We start from the raw sequence: 17,468 nt of genomic DNA, 5'->3' as shown, positions 1-17,468 counted from the left end.
TCGCACAGTAATCTGAGGACATCACAAATTTACTCGCTCAGTAATCTGAGGACATCACAAATTTACTCGCTCAGTAATCTGAGGACATCACAAACTTACTCGCACAGTAATCTGAGGACATCACAAATTTACTCGCACAGTAATCTGAGGACAGCAAAAACTTACTCGCACAGTAATCTGAGGACATCACAAACTTACTCGCACAGTAATCTGAGGACATCACAAATTTACTCGCACAGTAATCTGAGGACAGCACAAACTTACTCGCACAGTAATCTGAGGACATCACAAACTTACTCGCACAGTAATCTGAGGACATCACAAACTTACTCGCACAGTAATCTGAGGACATCACAAATTTACTCGCACAGTAATCTGAGGACGGCACAAACTTACTTGCACAGTAATCTGAGGATGGCACAAACTTAGTCGCACAGTAATCTGAGGACATCACAAATTTACTCGCACAGTAATCTGAGGACATCACAAATTTACTCACACAGTAATCTGAGGACATCACAAACTTACTCGCACAATAATCTGAGGACATCACAAACTTACTCGCACAGTAATCTGAGGACATCACAAATTTACTCGCTCAGTAATCTGAGGACAGCACAAATTTACTCGCACAGTAATCTGAGGACATCACAAACTTACTCGCACAGTAATCTGAGGACATCACAAATTTACTCGCTCAGTAATCTGAGGACAGCACAAATTTACTCGCACAGTAATCTGAGGACATCACAAACTTACTCGCACAGTAATCTGAGGACATCACAAATTTACTCGCTCATTAATCTGAGGACATCACAAACTTACTCGCACAGTAATCTGAGGACGGCACAAACTTACTCACACAGTAATCTGAGGACATCACAAACTTACTCGCACAGTCGCACAGTAATCTGAGGACATCACAAATTTACTCGCACAGTAATCTGAGGACATCACAAACTTACTCGCACAGTAATCTGAGGACATCACAAATTTACTCGCACAGTAATCTGAGGACGGCACAAACTTACTCGCACAGTAATCTGAGGACGGCACAAACTTACTCGCACAGTAATCTGAGGACGGCACAAACTTACTCACACAGTAATCTGAGGATGGCACAAACTTACTCGCACAGTAATCTGAGGACAGCACAAACTTACTCGCACAGTAATCTGAGGACATCACAAACTTTTCTCGCACAGTAATCTGAGGACAGCACAAACTTACTCGCACAGTAATCTGAGGACATTACAAATTTACTCGCTCAGTAATCTGAGGACATCACAAACTTACTCGCTCAGTAATCTGAGGACATTACAAATTTACTCGCTCAGTAATCTGAGGACATTACAAATTTACTCGCTCAGTAATCTGAGGACATCACAAACTTACTCGCACAGTAATCTGAGGACAGCACAAACTTACTCGCACAGTAATCTGAGGACATCACAAACTTACTCGCACAGTAATCTGAGGACAGCACAAACTTACTCGCTCAGTAATCTGAGGACATCACAAATTTACTCGCTCAGTAATCTGAGGACATCACAAACTTACTCGCACAGTAATCTGAGGATGGCACAAACTTACTCGCACAGTAATCTGAGGACGGCACAAACTTACTCGCACAGTAATCTGAGGACAGCACAAACTTACTCGCACAGTAATCTGAGGACGGCACAAACTTACTCGCACAGTAATCTGAGGACGGCACAAACTTACTCGCACAGTAATCTGAGGACATCACAAATTTACTCGCTCAGTAATCTGAGGACATCACAAACTTACTCGCACAGTAATCTGAGGACATCACAAACTTACTCGCACAGTAATCTGAGGACGGCACAAATTTACTCGCACAGTAATCTGAGGACGGCACAAACTTACTCACACAGTAATCTGAGGATGGCACAAACTTACTCGCACAGTAATCTGAGGACGGCACAAACTTACTCGCACAGTAATCTGAGGACATCACAAATTTACTCGCTCAGTAATCTGAGGACATCACAAATTTACTCGCACAGTAATCTGAGGACATCACAAATTTACTCGCACAGTAATCTGAGGACATCACAAATTTACTCGCACAGTAATCTGAGGACAGCACAAACTTACTCGCACAGTAATCTGAGGATGGCACAAACTTACTCGCACAGTAATCTGAGGACATCACAAATTTACTCGCACAGTAATCTGAGGACATCACAAACTTACTCGCACAGTAATCTGAGGACGGCACAAATTTACTCGCACAGTAATCTGAGGACGGCACAAACTTACTCACACAGTAATCTGAGGATGGCACAAACTTACTCGCACAGTAATCTGAGGACGGCACAAACTTACTCGCACAGTAATCTGAGGACATCACAAATTTACTCGCTCAGTAATCTGAGGACATCACAAATTTACTCGCTCAGTAATCTGAGGACATCACAAATTTACTCGCACAGTAATCTGAGGACATCACAAACTTACTCGCACAGTAATCTGAGGATGGCACAAACTTACTCGCACAGTAATCTGAGGACATCACAAATTTACTCGCACAGTAATCTGAGGACATCACAAACTTACTCGCACAGTAATCTGAGGACATCACAAATTTACTCGCTCAGTAATCTGAGGACAGCACAAATTTACTCGCTCAGTAATCTGAGGACATCACAAACTTACTCGCACAGTAATCTGAGGACATCACAAACTTACTCGCACAGTAATCTGAGGACATCACAAACTTACTCGCACAGTAATCTGAGGATATCACAAACTTACTCGCACAGTAATCTGAGGACATCACAAATTTACTCGCTCAGTAATCTGAGGACGGCACAAACTTACTCACACAGTAATCTGAGGACATCACAAATTTACTCGCACAGTAATCTGAGGACATCACAAACTTACTCGCACAGTAATCTGAGGACATCACAAACTTACTCGCACAGTAATCTGAGGACATCACAAATTTACTCGCTCAGTAATCTGAGGACATCACAAACTTACTCGCACAGTAATCTGAGGACATCACAAACTTACTCGCACAGTAATCTGAGGACATCACAAATTTACTCGCACAGTAATCTGAGGACATCACAAATTTACTCGCACAGTAATCTGAGGACGGCACAAATTTACTCGCACAGTAATCTGAGGACGGCACAAACTTACTCACACAGTAATCTGAGGATGGCACAAACTTACTCGCACAGTAATCTGAGGACGGCACAAACTTACTCGCACAGTAATCTGAGGACATCACAAACTTACTCGCACAGTAATCTGAGGACAGCACAAACTTACTCGCACAGTAATCTGAGGACAGCACAAACTTACTCGCACAGTAATCTGAGGACATCACAAACTTACTCGCACAGTAATCTGAGGACATCACAAATTTACTCGCACAGTAATCTGAGGACATCACAAATTTACTCGCTCAGTAATCTGAGGACATCACAAATTTACTCGCTCAGTAATCTGAGGACATCACAAACTTACTCGCACAGTAATCTGAGGACATCACAAATTTACTCGCACAGTAATCTGAGGACAGCAAAAACTTACTCGCACAGTAATCTGAGGACATCACAAACTTACTCGCACAGTAATCTGAGGACATCACAAATTTACTCGCACAGTAATCTGAGGACAGCACAAACTTACTCGCACAGTAATCTGAGGACATCACAAACTTACTCGCACAGTAATCTGAGGACATTACAAACTTACTCGCACAGTAATCTGAGGACATCACAAATTTACTCGCACAGTAATCTGAGGACGGCACAAACTTACTTGCACAGTAATCTGAGGATGGCACAAACTTACTCGCACAGTAATCTGAGGACATCACAAATTTACTCGCACAGTAATCTGAGGACATCACAAATTTACTCACACAGTAATCTGAGGACATCACAAACTTACTCGCACAATAATCTGAGGACATCACAAACTTACTCGCACAGTAATCTGAGGACATCACAAATTTACTCGCTCAGTAATCTGAGGACAGCACAAATTTACTCGCACAGTAATCTGAGGACATCACAAACTTACTCGCACAGTAATCTGAGGACATCACAAATTTACTCGCTCAGTAATCTGAGGACAGCACAAATTTACTCGCACAGTAATCTGAGGACATCACAAACTTACTCGCACAGTAATCTGAGGACATCACAAATTTACTCGCTCATTAATCTGAGGACATCACAAACTTACTCGCACAGTAATCTGAGGACGGCACAAACTTACTCACACAGTAATCTGAGGACATCACAAACTTACTCGCACAGTCGCACAGTAATCTGAGGACATCACAAATTTACTCGCACAGTAATCTGAGGACATCACAAACTTACTCGCACAGTAATCTGAGGACATCACAAATTTACTCGCACAGTAATCTGAGGACGGCACAAACTTACTCGCACAGTAATCTGAGGACGGCACAAACTTACTCACACAGTAATCTGAGGACATTACAAACTTACTCGCACAGTCGCACAGTAATCTGAGGACATCACAAACTTACTCGCACAGTAATCTGAGGACATCACAAATTTACTCGCACAGTAATCTGAGGACAGCACAAATTTACTCGCTCAGTAATCTGAGGACAGCACAAATTTACTTGCACAGTAATCTGAGGACATCACAAACTTACTCGCACAGTCGCACAGTAATCTGAGGACATCACAAATTTACTCGCACAGTAATCTGAGGACATCACAAACTTACTCGCACAGTAATCTGAGGACATCACAAACTTACTCGCACAGTAATCTGAGGACATCACAAACTTACTCGCACAGTCGCACAGTAATCTGAGGACATCACAAATTTACTCGCACAGTAATCTGAGGACAGCACAAACTTACTCGCACAGTAATCTGAGGACATCACAAATTTACTCGCACAGTAATCTGAGGACATCACAAATTTACTCGCACAGTAATCTGAGGACATCACAAACTTACTCGCACAGTAATCTAAGGACATCACAAACTTACTCGCACAGTAATCTGAGGACATCACAAACTTACTCGCACAGTCGCACAGTAATCTGAGGACATCACAAATTTACTCGCACAGTAATCTGAGGACAGCACAAACTTACTCGCACAGTAATCTGAGGACATCACAAATTTACTCGCACAGTAATCTGAGGACAGCACAAATTTACTCGCACAGTAATCTGAGGACAGCACAAACTTACTCGCACAGTAATCTGAGGACATCACAAATTTACTCGCACAGTAATCTGAGGACATCACAAACTTACTCGCACAGTAATCTGAGGACATCACAAATTTACTCGCTCAGTAATCTGAGGACAGCACAAATTTACTCGCACAGTAATCTGAGGACATCACAAACTTACTCGCACAGTAATCTGAGGACATCACAAATTTACTCGCACAGTAATCTGAGGACATCACAAACTTACTCGCACAGTAATCTGAGGACATCACAAACTTACTCGCACAGTAATCTGAGGACATCACAAACTTACTCGCACAGTCGCACAGTAATCTGAGGACATCACAAATTTACTCGCACAGTAATCTGAGGACGGCACAAATTTACTCGCACAGTAATCTGAGGACATGTAGTGGGAAATACATACTTCCTCCTGAGAGATATTAGTGTTAAACTGAGAAGATCTACTGTACCTGCCAGTCCATTTACTCCGATGAGTCCAGCAGAACTCGCTATACTGACCAGATGACCTCGATTACCAGCAATCATAGCCGGCAGGAACGCCTTATACATCTGAGAGGAGAGACAGACGATCAGGATCAGACAGACAGATAGATAGACAGACAGATAGTTGTCTAGATAGATAGATAGATAGATACCCAGAAGTGTGCTAGGCTGTTGACCTCCATAGTCTTCTCCACCAGCGCATCAGGAGAATCCATGAACTTCTTCCCAGTAACAATTCCTGCATTATTTATCAAAATTGTGACGTCACCAACCTCACGCTTCACCTTAAAACAAACGGAACAAGTCGTGACTTACACTTCTTCTTCTTATTAGCCTGTTAAAAATGTTTACTTAAAGTTTCCTTAAAGTTTTAAGTGTCAAAGAATTTAGTCATTTAATTTTTTTTACCATTAGGCTACTAATGAATAATATTAAGCTGAAACAAGTCAAAGTTGTGTGATAAAAAACATTTACGGTGTAGCAACTGAAAATAAACATGTGAGCGAAAGAAAGACAGTAAAAGTCATAATGTTTATGGTCATTACAAATGTTGATGCGATTTAAAACACCGTATGCGGGTAACCGACAGCTATACTGACGTCATCGTGATGACGTGCACCAGTGTGCTGTATTACACCTGGGTGTATTTTTTTTATTTTAATAGACGAAGATTACCACCAAATGTGGCCTTTATTGTTAATCTTTGTTTGATTATGGGGAAATACCTTAAACATAATGTGAAGCTTTTATGCTATTTATATGATGATTTCATACCTGTTGTTTTTTTATTATTATTATTATTATTATTATTTTCTTTCTTTTTATATATATATATTATTATTATTTATTTATTTTAAATTACACTGTATATTTTCTTTCCCTATTTGTTCCCTAAAAACACACACACACCTGGTTCGCGGTCCTGTACACCTCCTCGCGCTCGCTGCAGTCGCAGGTGTACGTGTATGCGCGCGCCCCGAGCTCCTCTTTGATCGCGCGCGCGGTCTCTTTGAGCGCGTTCTCGTTGATGTCCCACAGCACCAGGCGCGCGTCCAATCGCGCGAACTCCATCGCCATGAGCCGCCCGATCCCGCTGCCCGCGCCGGTCACGAGCACGAGCTCCCCGGACACGCTCTTCCGTCGAACCGGGACAAACAACCGAACCAGCGCCTCTAACGTGTAGACCAGCGACAAGAAGAGCACCTGGAGAGTCTCCAGGAGGAAGTTCATGATGATGGCGAATAGATCTTGGAGGCGAAAGGGTTCAGTCAACTTTATTCAGTATAATAATCGGGTATATCCGTGCGCCACAGCCGGTGCCTCACCTCTCTCGTCACTGATACGACTGCAGGTTCGCCCCGTTCATCTCGCCTTTCACCGAGTGTGTCTGTGCTCGACCTTCGCTCCGGGGTCCGGTTATGACTCCGTGTTTGCCGAAGACAAAGTTCATCTCCGAGTCCTAACGGGATGCAGTGGGCGCGGCTTCGGTTTAACCGTTTGACGCCCGCGAACTGACGCGCGCAAAGGAGACAAACAGTCTCTTTATCATTAGCCTTCAGTCTCTTCATAAAGAGCAGCTCGTTTCATTATGGTGGGACATTATTAATAGGTGGAGCTCAGAACATTTATGCTTATATTTAGGCTACACGAACACGAGGTTAAAGGAGCTCACGGATGAAGCTTGTGTTCAAGGGCCCTTATTTTGGACATGACATCTTTTGGTAACACTTTATTTTACTGTGTCCGTGTTATATATTTGACATAGGCCTACTTACCACAGTAAATTATGCATAATTACATGCAACTAAACCTCACCCAAATCCTACCCTAACCCTAGAGTAAGTACATGTTGTTTATTAATATTACTCAGTACTTAAATATATAGGCTAATTACACTGTAACAATGACACCCTAAAATAAAGTGTTACCGAAAGATTTTTTACGGCAGCATTGTCTAGATGGTAAACCAGTGTTAAAGCAAGTTACGTAATCATATTCCTTTTTTCAGTTAACTATAATAAAGTAATGCATTTACAAAATATCTGAGTTACTTTTTCAAAACCTTTCCCATGTAATGACTGAAGGCTCTCCTGAGAGAATCGTGAGTCTGAACATTAATCATATTATAGTTCTGGACTAAATGTGGACTCTTATGCACAAAAACACATTCAGTATTCATCAAAATGAATAAAAACAATAAAATGCAAACTCAGAATATTATGCAAACCTGCAATTATTATCTTAAACAATGTACTTTATGCATTTAATCTCACTTTATTAACCAATGCTTTTGCTTTTGACCTTCGATGATCCCAGTCAGCCATAGGAATGACTTTTGATGAACATCGCTACAACTTTTGTGCTTTTTTTGTTATTAAAAACAGGTGATAAAAAGTAGCGCATTACTTTCCCTAAAAGTAACTATTGCAACTAGTAACATTTTTATGGAGTAACGCAATATTGTAATCCATTATTTTAATAACTTTCCCCGACCCCGTTTATAATATAACTATAATGGCAACAATAGTCATAAACTGTAAGAATAGCGGAGGAAAACTTGTTTGCCGGTGGATGAATGATAAAAACATAACAGCGCGTGAATAAACAATGTTATCATGCTGATATAGTTATTCTTGATAAAACACTTTATTTTACAGTGTCTTTCTTACACTTATTACATATATTTACTGTAGTAATTACTATAAATTGTGCTTCGTTACATGCAACTAACCCTAAACTAACCCGAACCCTACATGTAGTTAATTATTATACAGTAAACACATGTAACGTGTTACAAAGACACTGAAATAAAGTCGGTTACACATTATTATTGGGTGTCATTATTACAGTGTAATTATATATTTAAGTACTGAGTAATATTAATAAACTACATGTTATTACTCTAGGGTTAGTGTAGGGTTTGGTTGAGGTTTAGTTGCATGTAAAATGATTCGTTGAATTTATTAAAAAAAAATATATATCGTAAGTGGTTGCACACAATTGATTTTACCTACATTTAAACAAATGCATTTAGTTGAACTTAATCCATTTTATTTCAACTTAATGCATTTGTTTAAATGGAGGTAAAATCAATTGTGTGCAACCACTTACGATAAAAAAATTGATTAAATTCAACGAATCATTTTTTTCAGTGTATGCATAATTTACTGTTATGGTTATATGTAACATATATAACAAGGACACTGTAAAATAAAGTGTTACCAAACAGACATTAGACTTGATTTAGCAGTTGTAGGGTTAAGGTTGCGCTATAGATCAAAGGTGGATATGCGATGTGTAAAACACACGAGATGTCGACTGCAGGTTTTAGTTGCACGTTCCCACATTAAAGCTGTATGATAAAGCCTGATCTTCTATGAGAGATCAAGTTTCCATGAGAATACGTTCCTGCATTCAAATCCTGCACTTGCCTTGATTGAATGAGTTTCATGATAGTAGAAGTGCTTTACATCATGAACCATGCAATCCAACTATACTTTTATATAAATGTAGCCTACTTGATCCACAAAAGGCTGCTGAGGCTCAAACGTCTTAAAATCTCCCTGTAGTCAATAATTATTTCCTTAAAACTTAAAACTTTAATCACCAAAAGGACATATTTAAACGTTTTTTACTTGAAAATTGAAAATAAATTCTTCATGGCTTAAAATATCTTGACTGTAACTCAACACCCTCACCTCATTTCTTTTACGCAGTTCTATGAATATGCAAATGAGCCCCGCCTCCAGAGATCACACGTTGATCTGATTGGTTACAAGGTAGTTTGTGACGTCAGAAACACCAGCGATTTCAAAGCGTGTTTTTGAGGCTGTCTTTGGTTCACTGCAGTTTTAAGGAGGAAATACTCAGCAATGCTGTCGACTTATGAACTTACACATGGTTTGTCTTAAAGCAGATTAAAAACACCAGAACAACAGATTAAAAACACCAGAACAACATTAAACGCTGGATTTACACCAGAGACGGATGATTTCTATTCAACACACACACATTCTGCAGCAGTTTCGAGCAGTTTATTCAAGCAAATGACAAGATTCAGTCTGTCATATTTTCTCCAGTTTCTCCAGTGAACGAATGTTTCATGCAGACCTGATCTGTAGAGTTGATTAAAAAGGCCCGGTTGTTGTACAGTATTAGTTATTAAAATCTTACATGGACTGGTGAACTCAGGTGTACTTTTAAGACGGTCTTATTCACACTAAATCACATTAACACAACAAGGACACAGCAAACACTTTATTAAAACATCATGAACACATTTTAAAGGGATAGTTCACCCAAAAATGAACATTAGCCCCTGATTTACTCTCCCTGAAGTCGTCCTAAGGGCCCTATTTTAACGATCTGAAACGCAAGTATCAAATGCGAAACGCAAGTAACTTTATGGGCGGGTCTCGGGCGCTGTTGCTATTATACCGGCGGGATAAACGACTCTTGACGCAAATCTAAAATGTGTTGGTCTGAAGTCGCTTCATTACTCATAGGTGTGGTTTGGGCGTAACGTGAAATAAACCAATCAGAGCATCATCTCACATTCCCTTTAAGAGCAGGCGCGCTTGTTCCATGGCGGATTGCTATTATAACGGCGGATTTGCCAGGAGCGGTTCACAGCCGAGGAGACCGACGCTCTCGTCAGGGCCGTAACACACAGAGAGTGACATTGGGGATGGAGAAACACACACAGATTAGCTTCAGTTAAACAGGCGTATGATAATTTGGGTAAATGTGTAAGCTAGATTTATGCCTATTTTTTCACATCTTCATGGACACAACAATGATTTCCCTCGTGTGGTAATATTTTTCCTTGTAATAATGTATGGTTTTCTAAAAATGAGAACTGATGTGTCTGTGTGTAGATGAGAGAAGCAAAGTGTGTGTGTGTGTTGTGCTCACGCTACATTATGGCTCTAGGTGTTTATGACATTCTACTCTCAGACGAACACAATCTGAGTTATATTAAAAAATGTCCCCGCTCTTCCAAGCTTTATAATGGCAGTGAATGGCTGTTTCTGTTTTGAAGTCCATAAAAGATGGATGGATGGACTTATGATGGATGGATGGACGGATGGACTTATGATGGATGGATGGACTTATGATGGATGGATGGACTTATGATGGATGGATGGACTTATGATGGATGGATGGACTTTTATGGACTAGCTTGGAAGAGCCAGGACACTTTTTAATATAACTCTGATTGTGTTCGTCTAAAAGAAGAGTGTCATACACACCTAGGATGAGTTGAGGGAGAGTAAATCATGGGCTAATGTTCAGTTTTGGGTGAACTATCCCTTTAAACATGTTTCCTCGAGGGAAAGTGGACCAGGGCTCTTAAAACCCCATGAATCCACCGTACCTCTTTTCCATCCCTGATAAATGTCCATCCTCGTGCTCCTCTCGGGAGCGTTTTAAGAAGCGTTTCATCCACTGCGGTTCCCCGACACGCCTCATGAACCCCCCGTAACGCTTGTGTAACTCTTTTCCCCCTCCACCCCTCTTCATAAACCCCCCGTAACGCTTCTCTATCCCCTCGTCTTCATCAGTCAGCGTTTCAGCTTCATCATTGCTCAGGATTGCCTTTTCCGGCTCCATCCCGTAGAACTCCGCTGTTTTCTTCATGAATCCCCCATAACGCTTCATAAAGCCTCCATATCTTCTGTCCACATGATGTTGTTGCGCCTCCAAGTGTTCATTTTCAGCGGATCCAGGAGTGTTATCATCTCTCAGCATGAAGCGTTTGCACAAACTCCAGGAGTTTCCTGAAGTCATGCGCTCCTCACACTCCGACACACACTCCTGGGAAAGACAGTCAGTGAGAAACACAACAGTCAGAGAAATTAATTGGCCCCTAAAGTGAGGATCTGAAACAGTGGCTCCATCACACACACCCCCCCCCCCACCACCTCAGCCTATATACATATATAAATATGCAAATGAGCGCGTGTGTTTTGGGTGATAGAGGGATGAGTAGGTGTAAAGGTTGAGCTAAGCTTGTGGGAAACCATGGAAACACTAATACAGAGTGACATTTTAACAAAGTACACCAATACAGTACTCTCTCCAACACACACACACACACACACACACACAGACACACACACACACACACACACAAATCATTACTGTAACGTTTGGTGGAAGGATCTGGATCTGGTTGCGGATTCCTGGAGTGAAGAGTCAGTGACCGAAATTAATTTTGTTATTTCAATGAAATGAATGTACTATATATTTTAGTTTGATAATGTTTTTTATTTAATATTTAGTATTTTTAGGGGATTTTATGATATTTTTATGGCAGCCTACGTAATTATTAGCAGTTCGTCGCATTACTCGCATAAGTTGTGCTTAAACTTAAGTCGAATCCGTATGTTCATTTAGCCGGAAGCTAGTTATTTTACTTTATTTTCTTACACAAACGCATGGCTTTGCTTCAGAAGGCCTTTATTAACCCCCCCCCCCCCCTTTAATCATGCACTTTTATGATGGACAGATGCACTTTTATAATGGATAGATGCACTTTTATGATGGATAGATGCACTTTTATGATGGATAGATGCACTTTTATGATGGATAGATGCACTTTTATAATGGATAGATGCACTTTTATGATGGACAGATGCACTTTTATAATGGATAGATGCACTTTTATGATGGATAGATGCACTTTTATGATGGATAGATGCACTTTTATGATGGATAGATGCACTTTTATGATGGATGCACTTTTATGATGGATAGATGCACTTTTATGATGGATAGATGCACTTTTATGATGGACAGATGCACTTTTATGATGGATAGATGCACTTTTATGATGGATAGATGCACTTTTATGATGGACAGATGCACTTTTATGATGGATAGATGCACTTTTATGATGGACAGATGCACTTTTATGATGGATAGATGCACTTTTATGATGGATAGATGCACTTTTATGATGGACAGATGCACTTTTATGATGGATAGATGCACTTTTATGATGGACAGATGCACTTTTATGATGGACTGATGCACTTTTATGATGATAGATGCACTTTTATAATGGATAGATGCACTTTTATGATGGATAGATGCACTTTTATGATGATAGATGCACTTTTATGATGGACAGATGCACTTTTATGATGATAGATGCACTTTTATGATGATAGATGCACTTTTATGATGGACAGATGCACTTTTATGATGATAGATGCACTTTTATGATGGACAGATGCACTTTTATGATGGATAGATGCACTTTTATGATGGATAGATGCACTTTTATGATGGATAGATGCACTTTTATGATGGACAGATGCACTTTTATGATGGATAGATGCACTTTTATGATGGATAGATGCATTTTTATGATGATAGATGCTCTTTTATGATGGATAGATGCACTTTTATGATGGATAGATGCTCTTTTATGATGGATAGATGCACTTTTATGATGGACAGATGCACTTTTATGATGATAGATGGACAGATGCACTTTTATGATGGATAGATGCACTTTTATGATGATAGATGCACTTTTATGATGGACAGATGCACTTTTATGATGATAGATGCACTTTTATAATGGATAGATGCTCTTTTATGATGGATAGATGCACTTTTATGATGGACAGATGCACTTTTATGATGATAGATGGACAGATGCACTTTTATGATGGATAGATGCACTTTTATGATGGATAGATGCACTTTTATGATGGATAGATGCACTTTTATGATGGACAGATGCACTTTTATGATGATAGATGGACAGATGCACTTTTATGATGGATAGATGCACTTTTATGATGGATAGATGCACTTTTATGATGGACAGATGCACTTTTATGATGGACAGATGCACTTTTATGATGGATAGATGCACTTTTATGATGGACAGATGCACTTTTATGATGGATAGATGCACTTTTATGATTGACAGATGCACTTTTATGATGGACAGATGCACTTTTATGATGGATAGATGCACTTTTATGATGGACAGATGCACTTTTATGATGATAGATGGACAGATGCACTTTTATGATGGATAGATGCACTTTTATGATGGATAGATGCACTTTTATGATGGACAGATGCACTTTTATGATGGATAGATGCACTTTTATCATGAATAGATGCACTTTTATGATGGATAGATGCACCAACTTATAAAAAGTTTGTTTGACAAAACCTCTTCTATTAGGGGGCAGCCCTAGTGCGCACTATCTAGTGTACTTATAGTTTTCAAGCGCTCAAGTCACTTGCACCATTCACGCGGACACAAAATGTGTGTTGCACTTGGATGTCCGCGGATGAGTGTGGAGACCGCCGCCGAACGCGGAAAGCCAAAGTGTACTTTGGGCTTAAAAGGCCCTGTTCCGAATGGCACCCTAAACACTCTCCGTCTTCCACACTTTCGTGACATAACGCCGCTTTGACTGTCGGGTAGAAGTTGCTATAAGGCCTAAGTATACTCTATCTCACACACACAGCTTTATGAAGCCCACTTCGGCCGTCCGCGTGACGTAATCTTCGTCATCAGGAGCATCCGCGGGTCGCGTACAACAGCGCATGTGCGAGTGAAGCTAGGTTTAAAGGCCTCATTATACTTCTGCGTCGAACTCACGCCGTAGCTCCGTCGTAGGCTGTGTGTAGCGCGCGTACCCTTCGGCGTACCCTGACGTGCACCTCTCCAAAAATGTAACAACGCGTCAACTCTACGCGGACGCAAGCGCTGTGATTGGTCTGCTAGGACCGCTCCCTCAGGTTTCACACGCTCCCTCTGCATGCGCGTCAACGCGGACAACGAGGCAGAAGTATAAATCAGCCTTAAGCTAGGTTTATACTCGACGCATCCTCTCGAGCGCGAAGGTGTGCGCGGCAAAAATGACGTCATTGCGGTGTGGGCGGTCGTGCGTGTTGGGTTCGCAAGACCCAATTTCGCCTGGCGGAGTGCGCAACATTTTTTGTAACAACGTGCACGGTGCCGCATCCGAAGATGAACGACTTCGAACTTCTCACCACACCGGCACCCAGTTTGCACGTCTAAATTAGTTGCTTACATTTAAAAAAATTAGCATACAATAGCATAAAAAGTATTTTTAATGAAAATACAGGTCCATGTTTAATAAAAATGTTATTTAGTTATGTTGTATACACATTCTCATATCCATATATTTTGTTTTATTGTCACGAGTAATGATCTCAGGGTTTACTGGGTTTTACAAGGTTCTTTTTGTAGTGTGGTATTGATGGTGGTGTGTACTAAAATAAACATTGTCACGTGTATAGCTTTCTTCTTCTCACCGCTGATTCCTGATGGTTTAGAGGACAATTACTCGAGTCGCCCCCTGTCGTTTCACAGAATAGTACAACGACGAGCGCGTCAAGTATAAACGCCTCGTCAGTTTGTGGATGTGCGCGCGCAGTCTGCGGAGACTCGCGGATGAACGGGTTCGTTCATTTACAGGGAATTCGTTTGGAAGTATAGGAGAAGAAAAGTGGCAAATCCTCCGTTGCATCCAAAGTTAAGCACAAGAACCAACATTTGCTGCTTTGCTTACTGTGTGCATCACTCTTCTTTAACTACTACTACACTACATCACAACTGCGCGCGTGCACGTCATCATCACATGTAGCCAGGTTATAGATGCATGTCGTACAGTGTGATTAGTAATGATCCGGATTGCCGAAAAATCGCACAGTCAGTAGCAGACATGAGTCGCATCACACACGAACAACGCTTAAATACACACTGGGTTAAAGAACAAACACTAACACACACATTCAGGAAAACCAGGAAAACAGGACCTACAAACTAAACATTAACGACAGAACAAGAGCACAAAGAACAGGACACACACACACACACACACACACACACACACACACACACACACACACACACACACACACACACACACACACACACACACACACACACACACACACACACACACATACATCACAAGTGTGTAATTCAATTCTCTGGCATGTTGCTAAGCTGACAGCATGAACACGTCATTCAACCAAAAATGATAAATATGCCATTATTGTCACTCCCATTTCCACAACAATGTCAGATCAAACCAAGATCCGACAAAACAAAATCCTTGTTGGAGTTCGACAGATCTGAAGTGTGTGTGTGTGTGTGTGTGTGTGTGTGTGTCAATGAATAAAATAAATAACAGCATAAAGAACGTGAAACACATGAGGTTGAATAAATCATTTCAAAGTTTTATTTATTTATTTATCAGGTGAATTATTATCATTGCTGACATCTTTAGTTTTGATTATATGTTTGTAAGCATTATCTATAGCACAATATACTTTACATGATTTATATCAAAAGACTGAAGGCTGAAACATTATTTAAAAAAAAAGAAGTAATTTAAGATAACCCAAAAACAGCGATAACCCAGTCCTGTTTTACATTCGTTTTCCTGCTAATGTTCTACAACAATAGTGTTTATTCAGGAGGAAACTGTGTCATCTCTTCTGTTTAATATCTGTACATCAGATTCTGCTAATTACTCGATCACACGCCATCATTATTACACCCATTGTTGAATATTAACACATTGTCATGGGAAGGTTAATCTCACACACACTCTCACACACACTCTCACACAGTTCGTCACGATCTCGGCTGTTTATGTAAGTGAAGCTTCAGGCTCAGCCGTTTAGATTACTGGACTATACAAACATGAATATAACCTATAGTTTTTTATTATGAAAACTACCGACTTCTGCCGTCAAGCCATATGATAAATACTTTTAATAATGATAGCGAGTTACAAAATGTATTAGCTCCAGAGAATTGCAAGAATTAATGAAATCGTTTATTTGTTTTAAGCAGATGTAACATTAAGAAAATAATTGCTTAGCCTATTAAAAAAAAGTAGTACTTTAGCTATGTATATTTTACACTTAAACAAGTAGCCTAGTCTGTCCTTTCATCGCGTTTTCCTCTACAGCTGATGTTACTCTGTGTGTGTATAAACACTTACTATCGAGTTTATGTTGAGTTGCCGCGAACAGAACGCGCAGTTTCCACCGCAGTCCGCGCGCACGGCCAGGCACGCGCACAGCATCAGGCACGCGCACAGCATCAGACGCGTGCACCTGGAGCTCACGGGAACTGTCAGAGTCTTCAGGAAAACACACAGAACACTCTCTTACAACGCTTTCTATCTATGCATTAATTCAAGTTTGTGCCGTAAAAAACCCTCAAACAACATTAAGCGATTAACAATTCAGAATATCACTGGAAAACACCAAGATGAGCAGTTTTACTGACCTTCATCACTGCGCCACTTACTCCTGTCTGTGCGTGTAAAGTCTCTCAGTACTAAAGACACAAGAATGCGTTACTATTAGAGTTATAGAGAGAGAGAGAGAGAGAGAGAGAGAGAGAGAGAGAGAGAGAGAGAGAGAGAGAGAGAGAGAGAGAGAGAGAGAGAGAGAGAGAGAGTAAAGGGGCGGGGCGATGGGATCGTGCGCTGCACAATAAAGTAAGCGAATTAATTAAGTGAAACTATAAGTGATATAGGCTAGTTCCTGACTGACATGTAACATCATTTTGCAATAAAATTAACAATTTGCTGTGTGAGTTTCACACTGTTTGTATAAGTGGCTTTTATAAGGCCTGTATGATGATCTGTTATATGAGAGATATTTCTGATTAATATATATATGCAGTATTCTGGTAACTGTAAATCCTTATGGTGTTTTTCTAG

General features: G+C 40.4%; 2 protein-coding genes across 2 annotated transcripts in view; both read right to left on the bottom strand.

Moving 5' to 3' along the window:
- Positions 1–7,182, bottom strand: part of sdr16c5b (short chain dehydrogenase/reductase family 16C, member 5b) — a 55,809-nt gene extending 48,627 nt beyond the window's left edge. Inside the window, exons 1-4 of the mRNA XM_081359360.1 lie at positions 7,047–7,182; positions 6,631–6,968; positions 5,874–6,005; positions 5,688–5,787 (exon numbers count right to left, since the gene is read on the bottom strand). Coding sequence (XP_081215486.1) covers positions 5,688–5,787; positions 5,874–6,005; positions 6,631–6,951 — 553 coding nt within the window. The 5' untranslated portion in view covers positions 6,952–6,968; positions 7,047–7,182. The remainder of the gene's footprint in view (positions 1–5,687; positions 5,788–5,873; positions 6,006–6,630; positions 6,969–7,046) is intronic.
- A 2,559-nt stretch (positions 7,183–9,741) lies between these two features.
- On the bottom strand, positions 9,742–17,082 carry penkb (proenkephalin b). Its single transcript, XM_081347455.1, has 3 exons — positions 17,030–17,082; positions 16,740–16,880; positions 9,742–11,538 (listed from the first exon to the last, which is right to left on the bottom strand). Exons 1-3 carry the CDS (start codon positions 17,033–17,035, stop codon positions 11,074–11,076), a joined length of 612 nt encoding a protein of 203 aa, XP_081203581.1. The 5' UTR covers positions 17,036–17,082; the 3' UTR covers positions 9,742–11,073.
- Positions 17,083–17,468: the final 386 nt, after the last annotated feature.

This window comes from Scardinius erythrophthalmus (assembly GCF_964197995.2).
Source record: "Scardinius erythrophthalmus genome assembly, chromosome: 2".
NCBI classification, from domain to species: Eukaryota; Metazoa; Chordata; class Actinopteri; order Cypriniformes; family Leuciscidae; genus Scardinius; species Scardinius erythrophthalmus.
This window is presented reverse-complemented; position numbering and strand designations above follow the sequence as displayed.

Coding starts and splice junctions, on each gene's coding strand:
- penkb (XM_081347455.1), bottom strand. Junction 11,539..16,739: donor AACTCAACATAAACTCGATA/GTAAGTGTTTAT, acceptor TGTCTTTCCCAG/GAGTGTGTGTCGGAGTGTGA.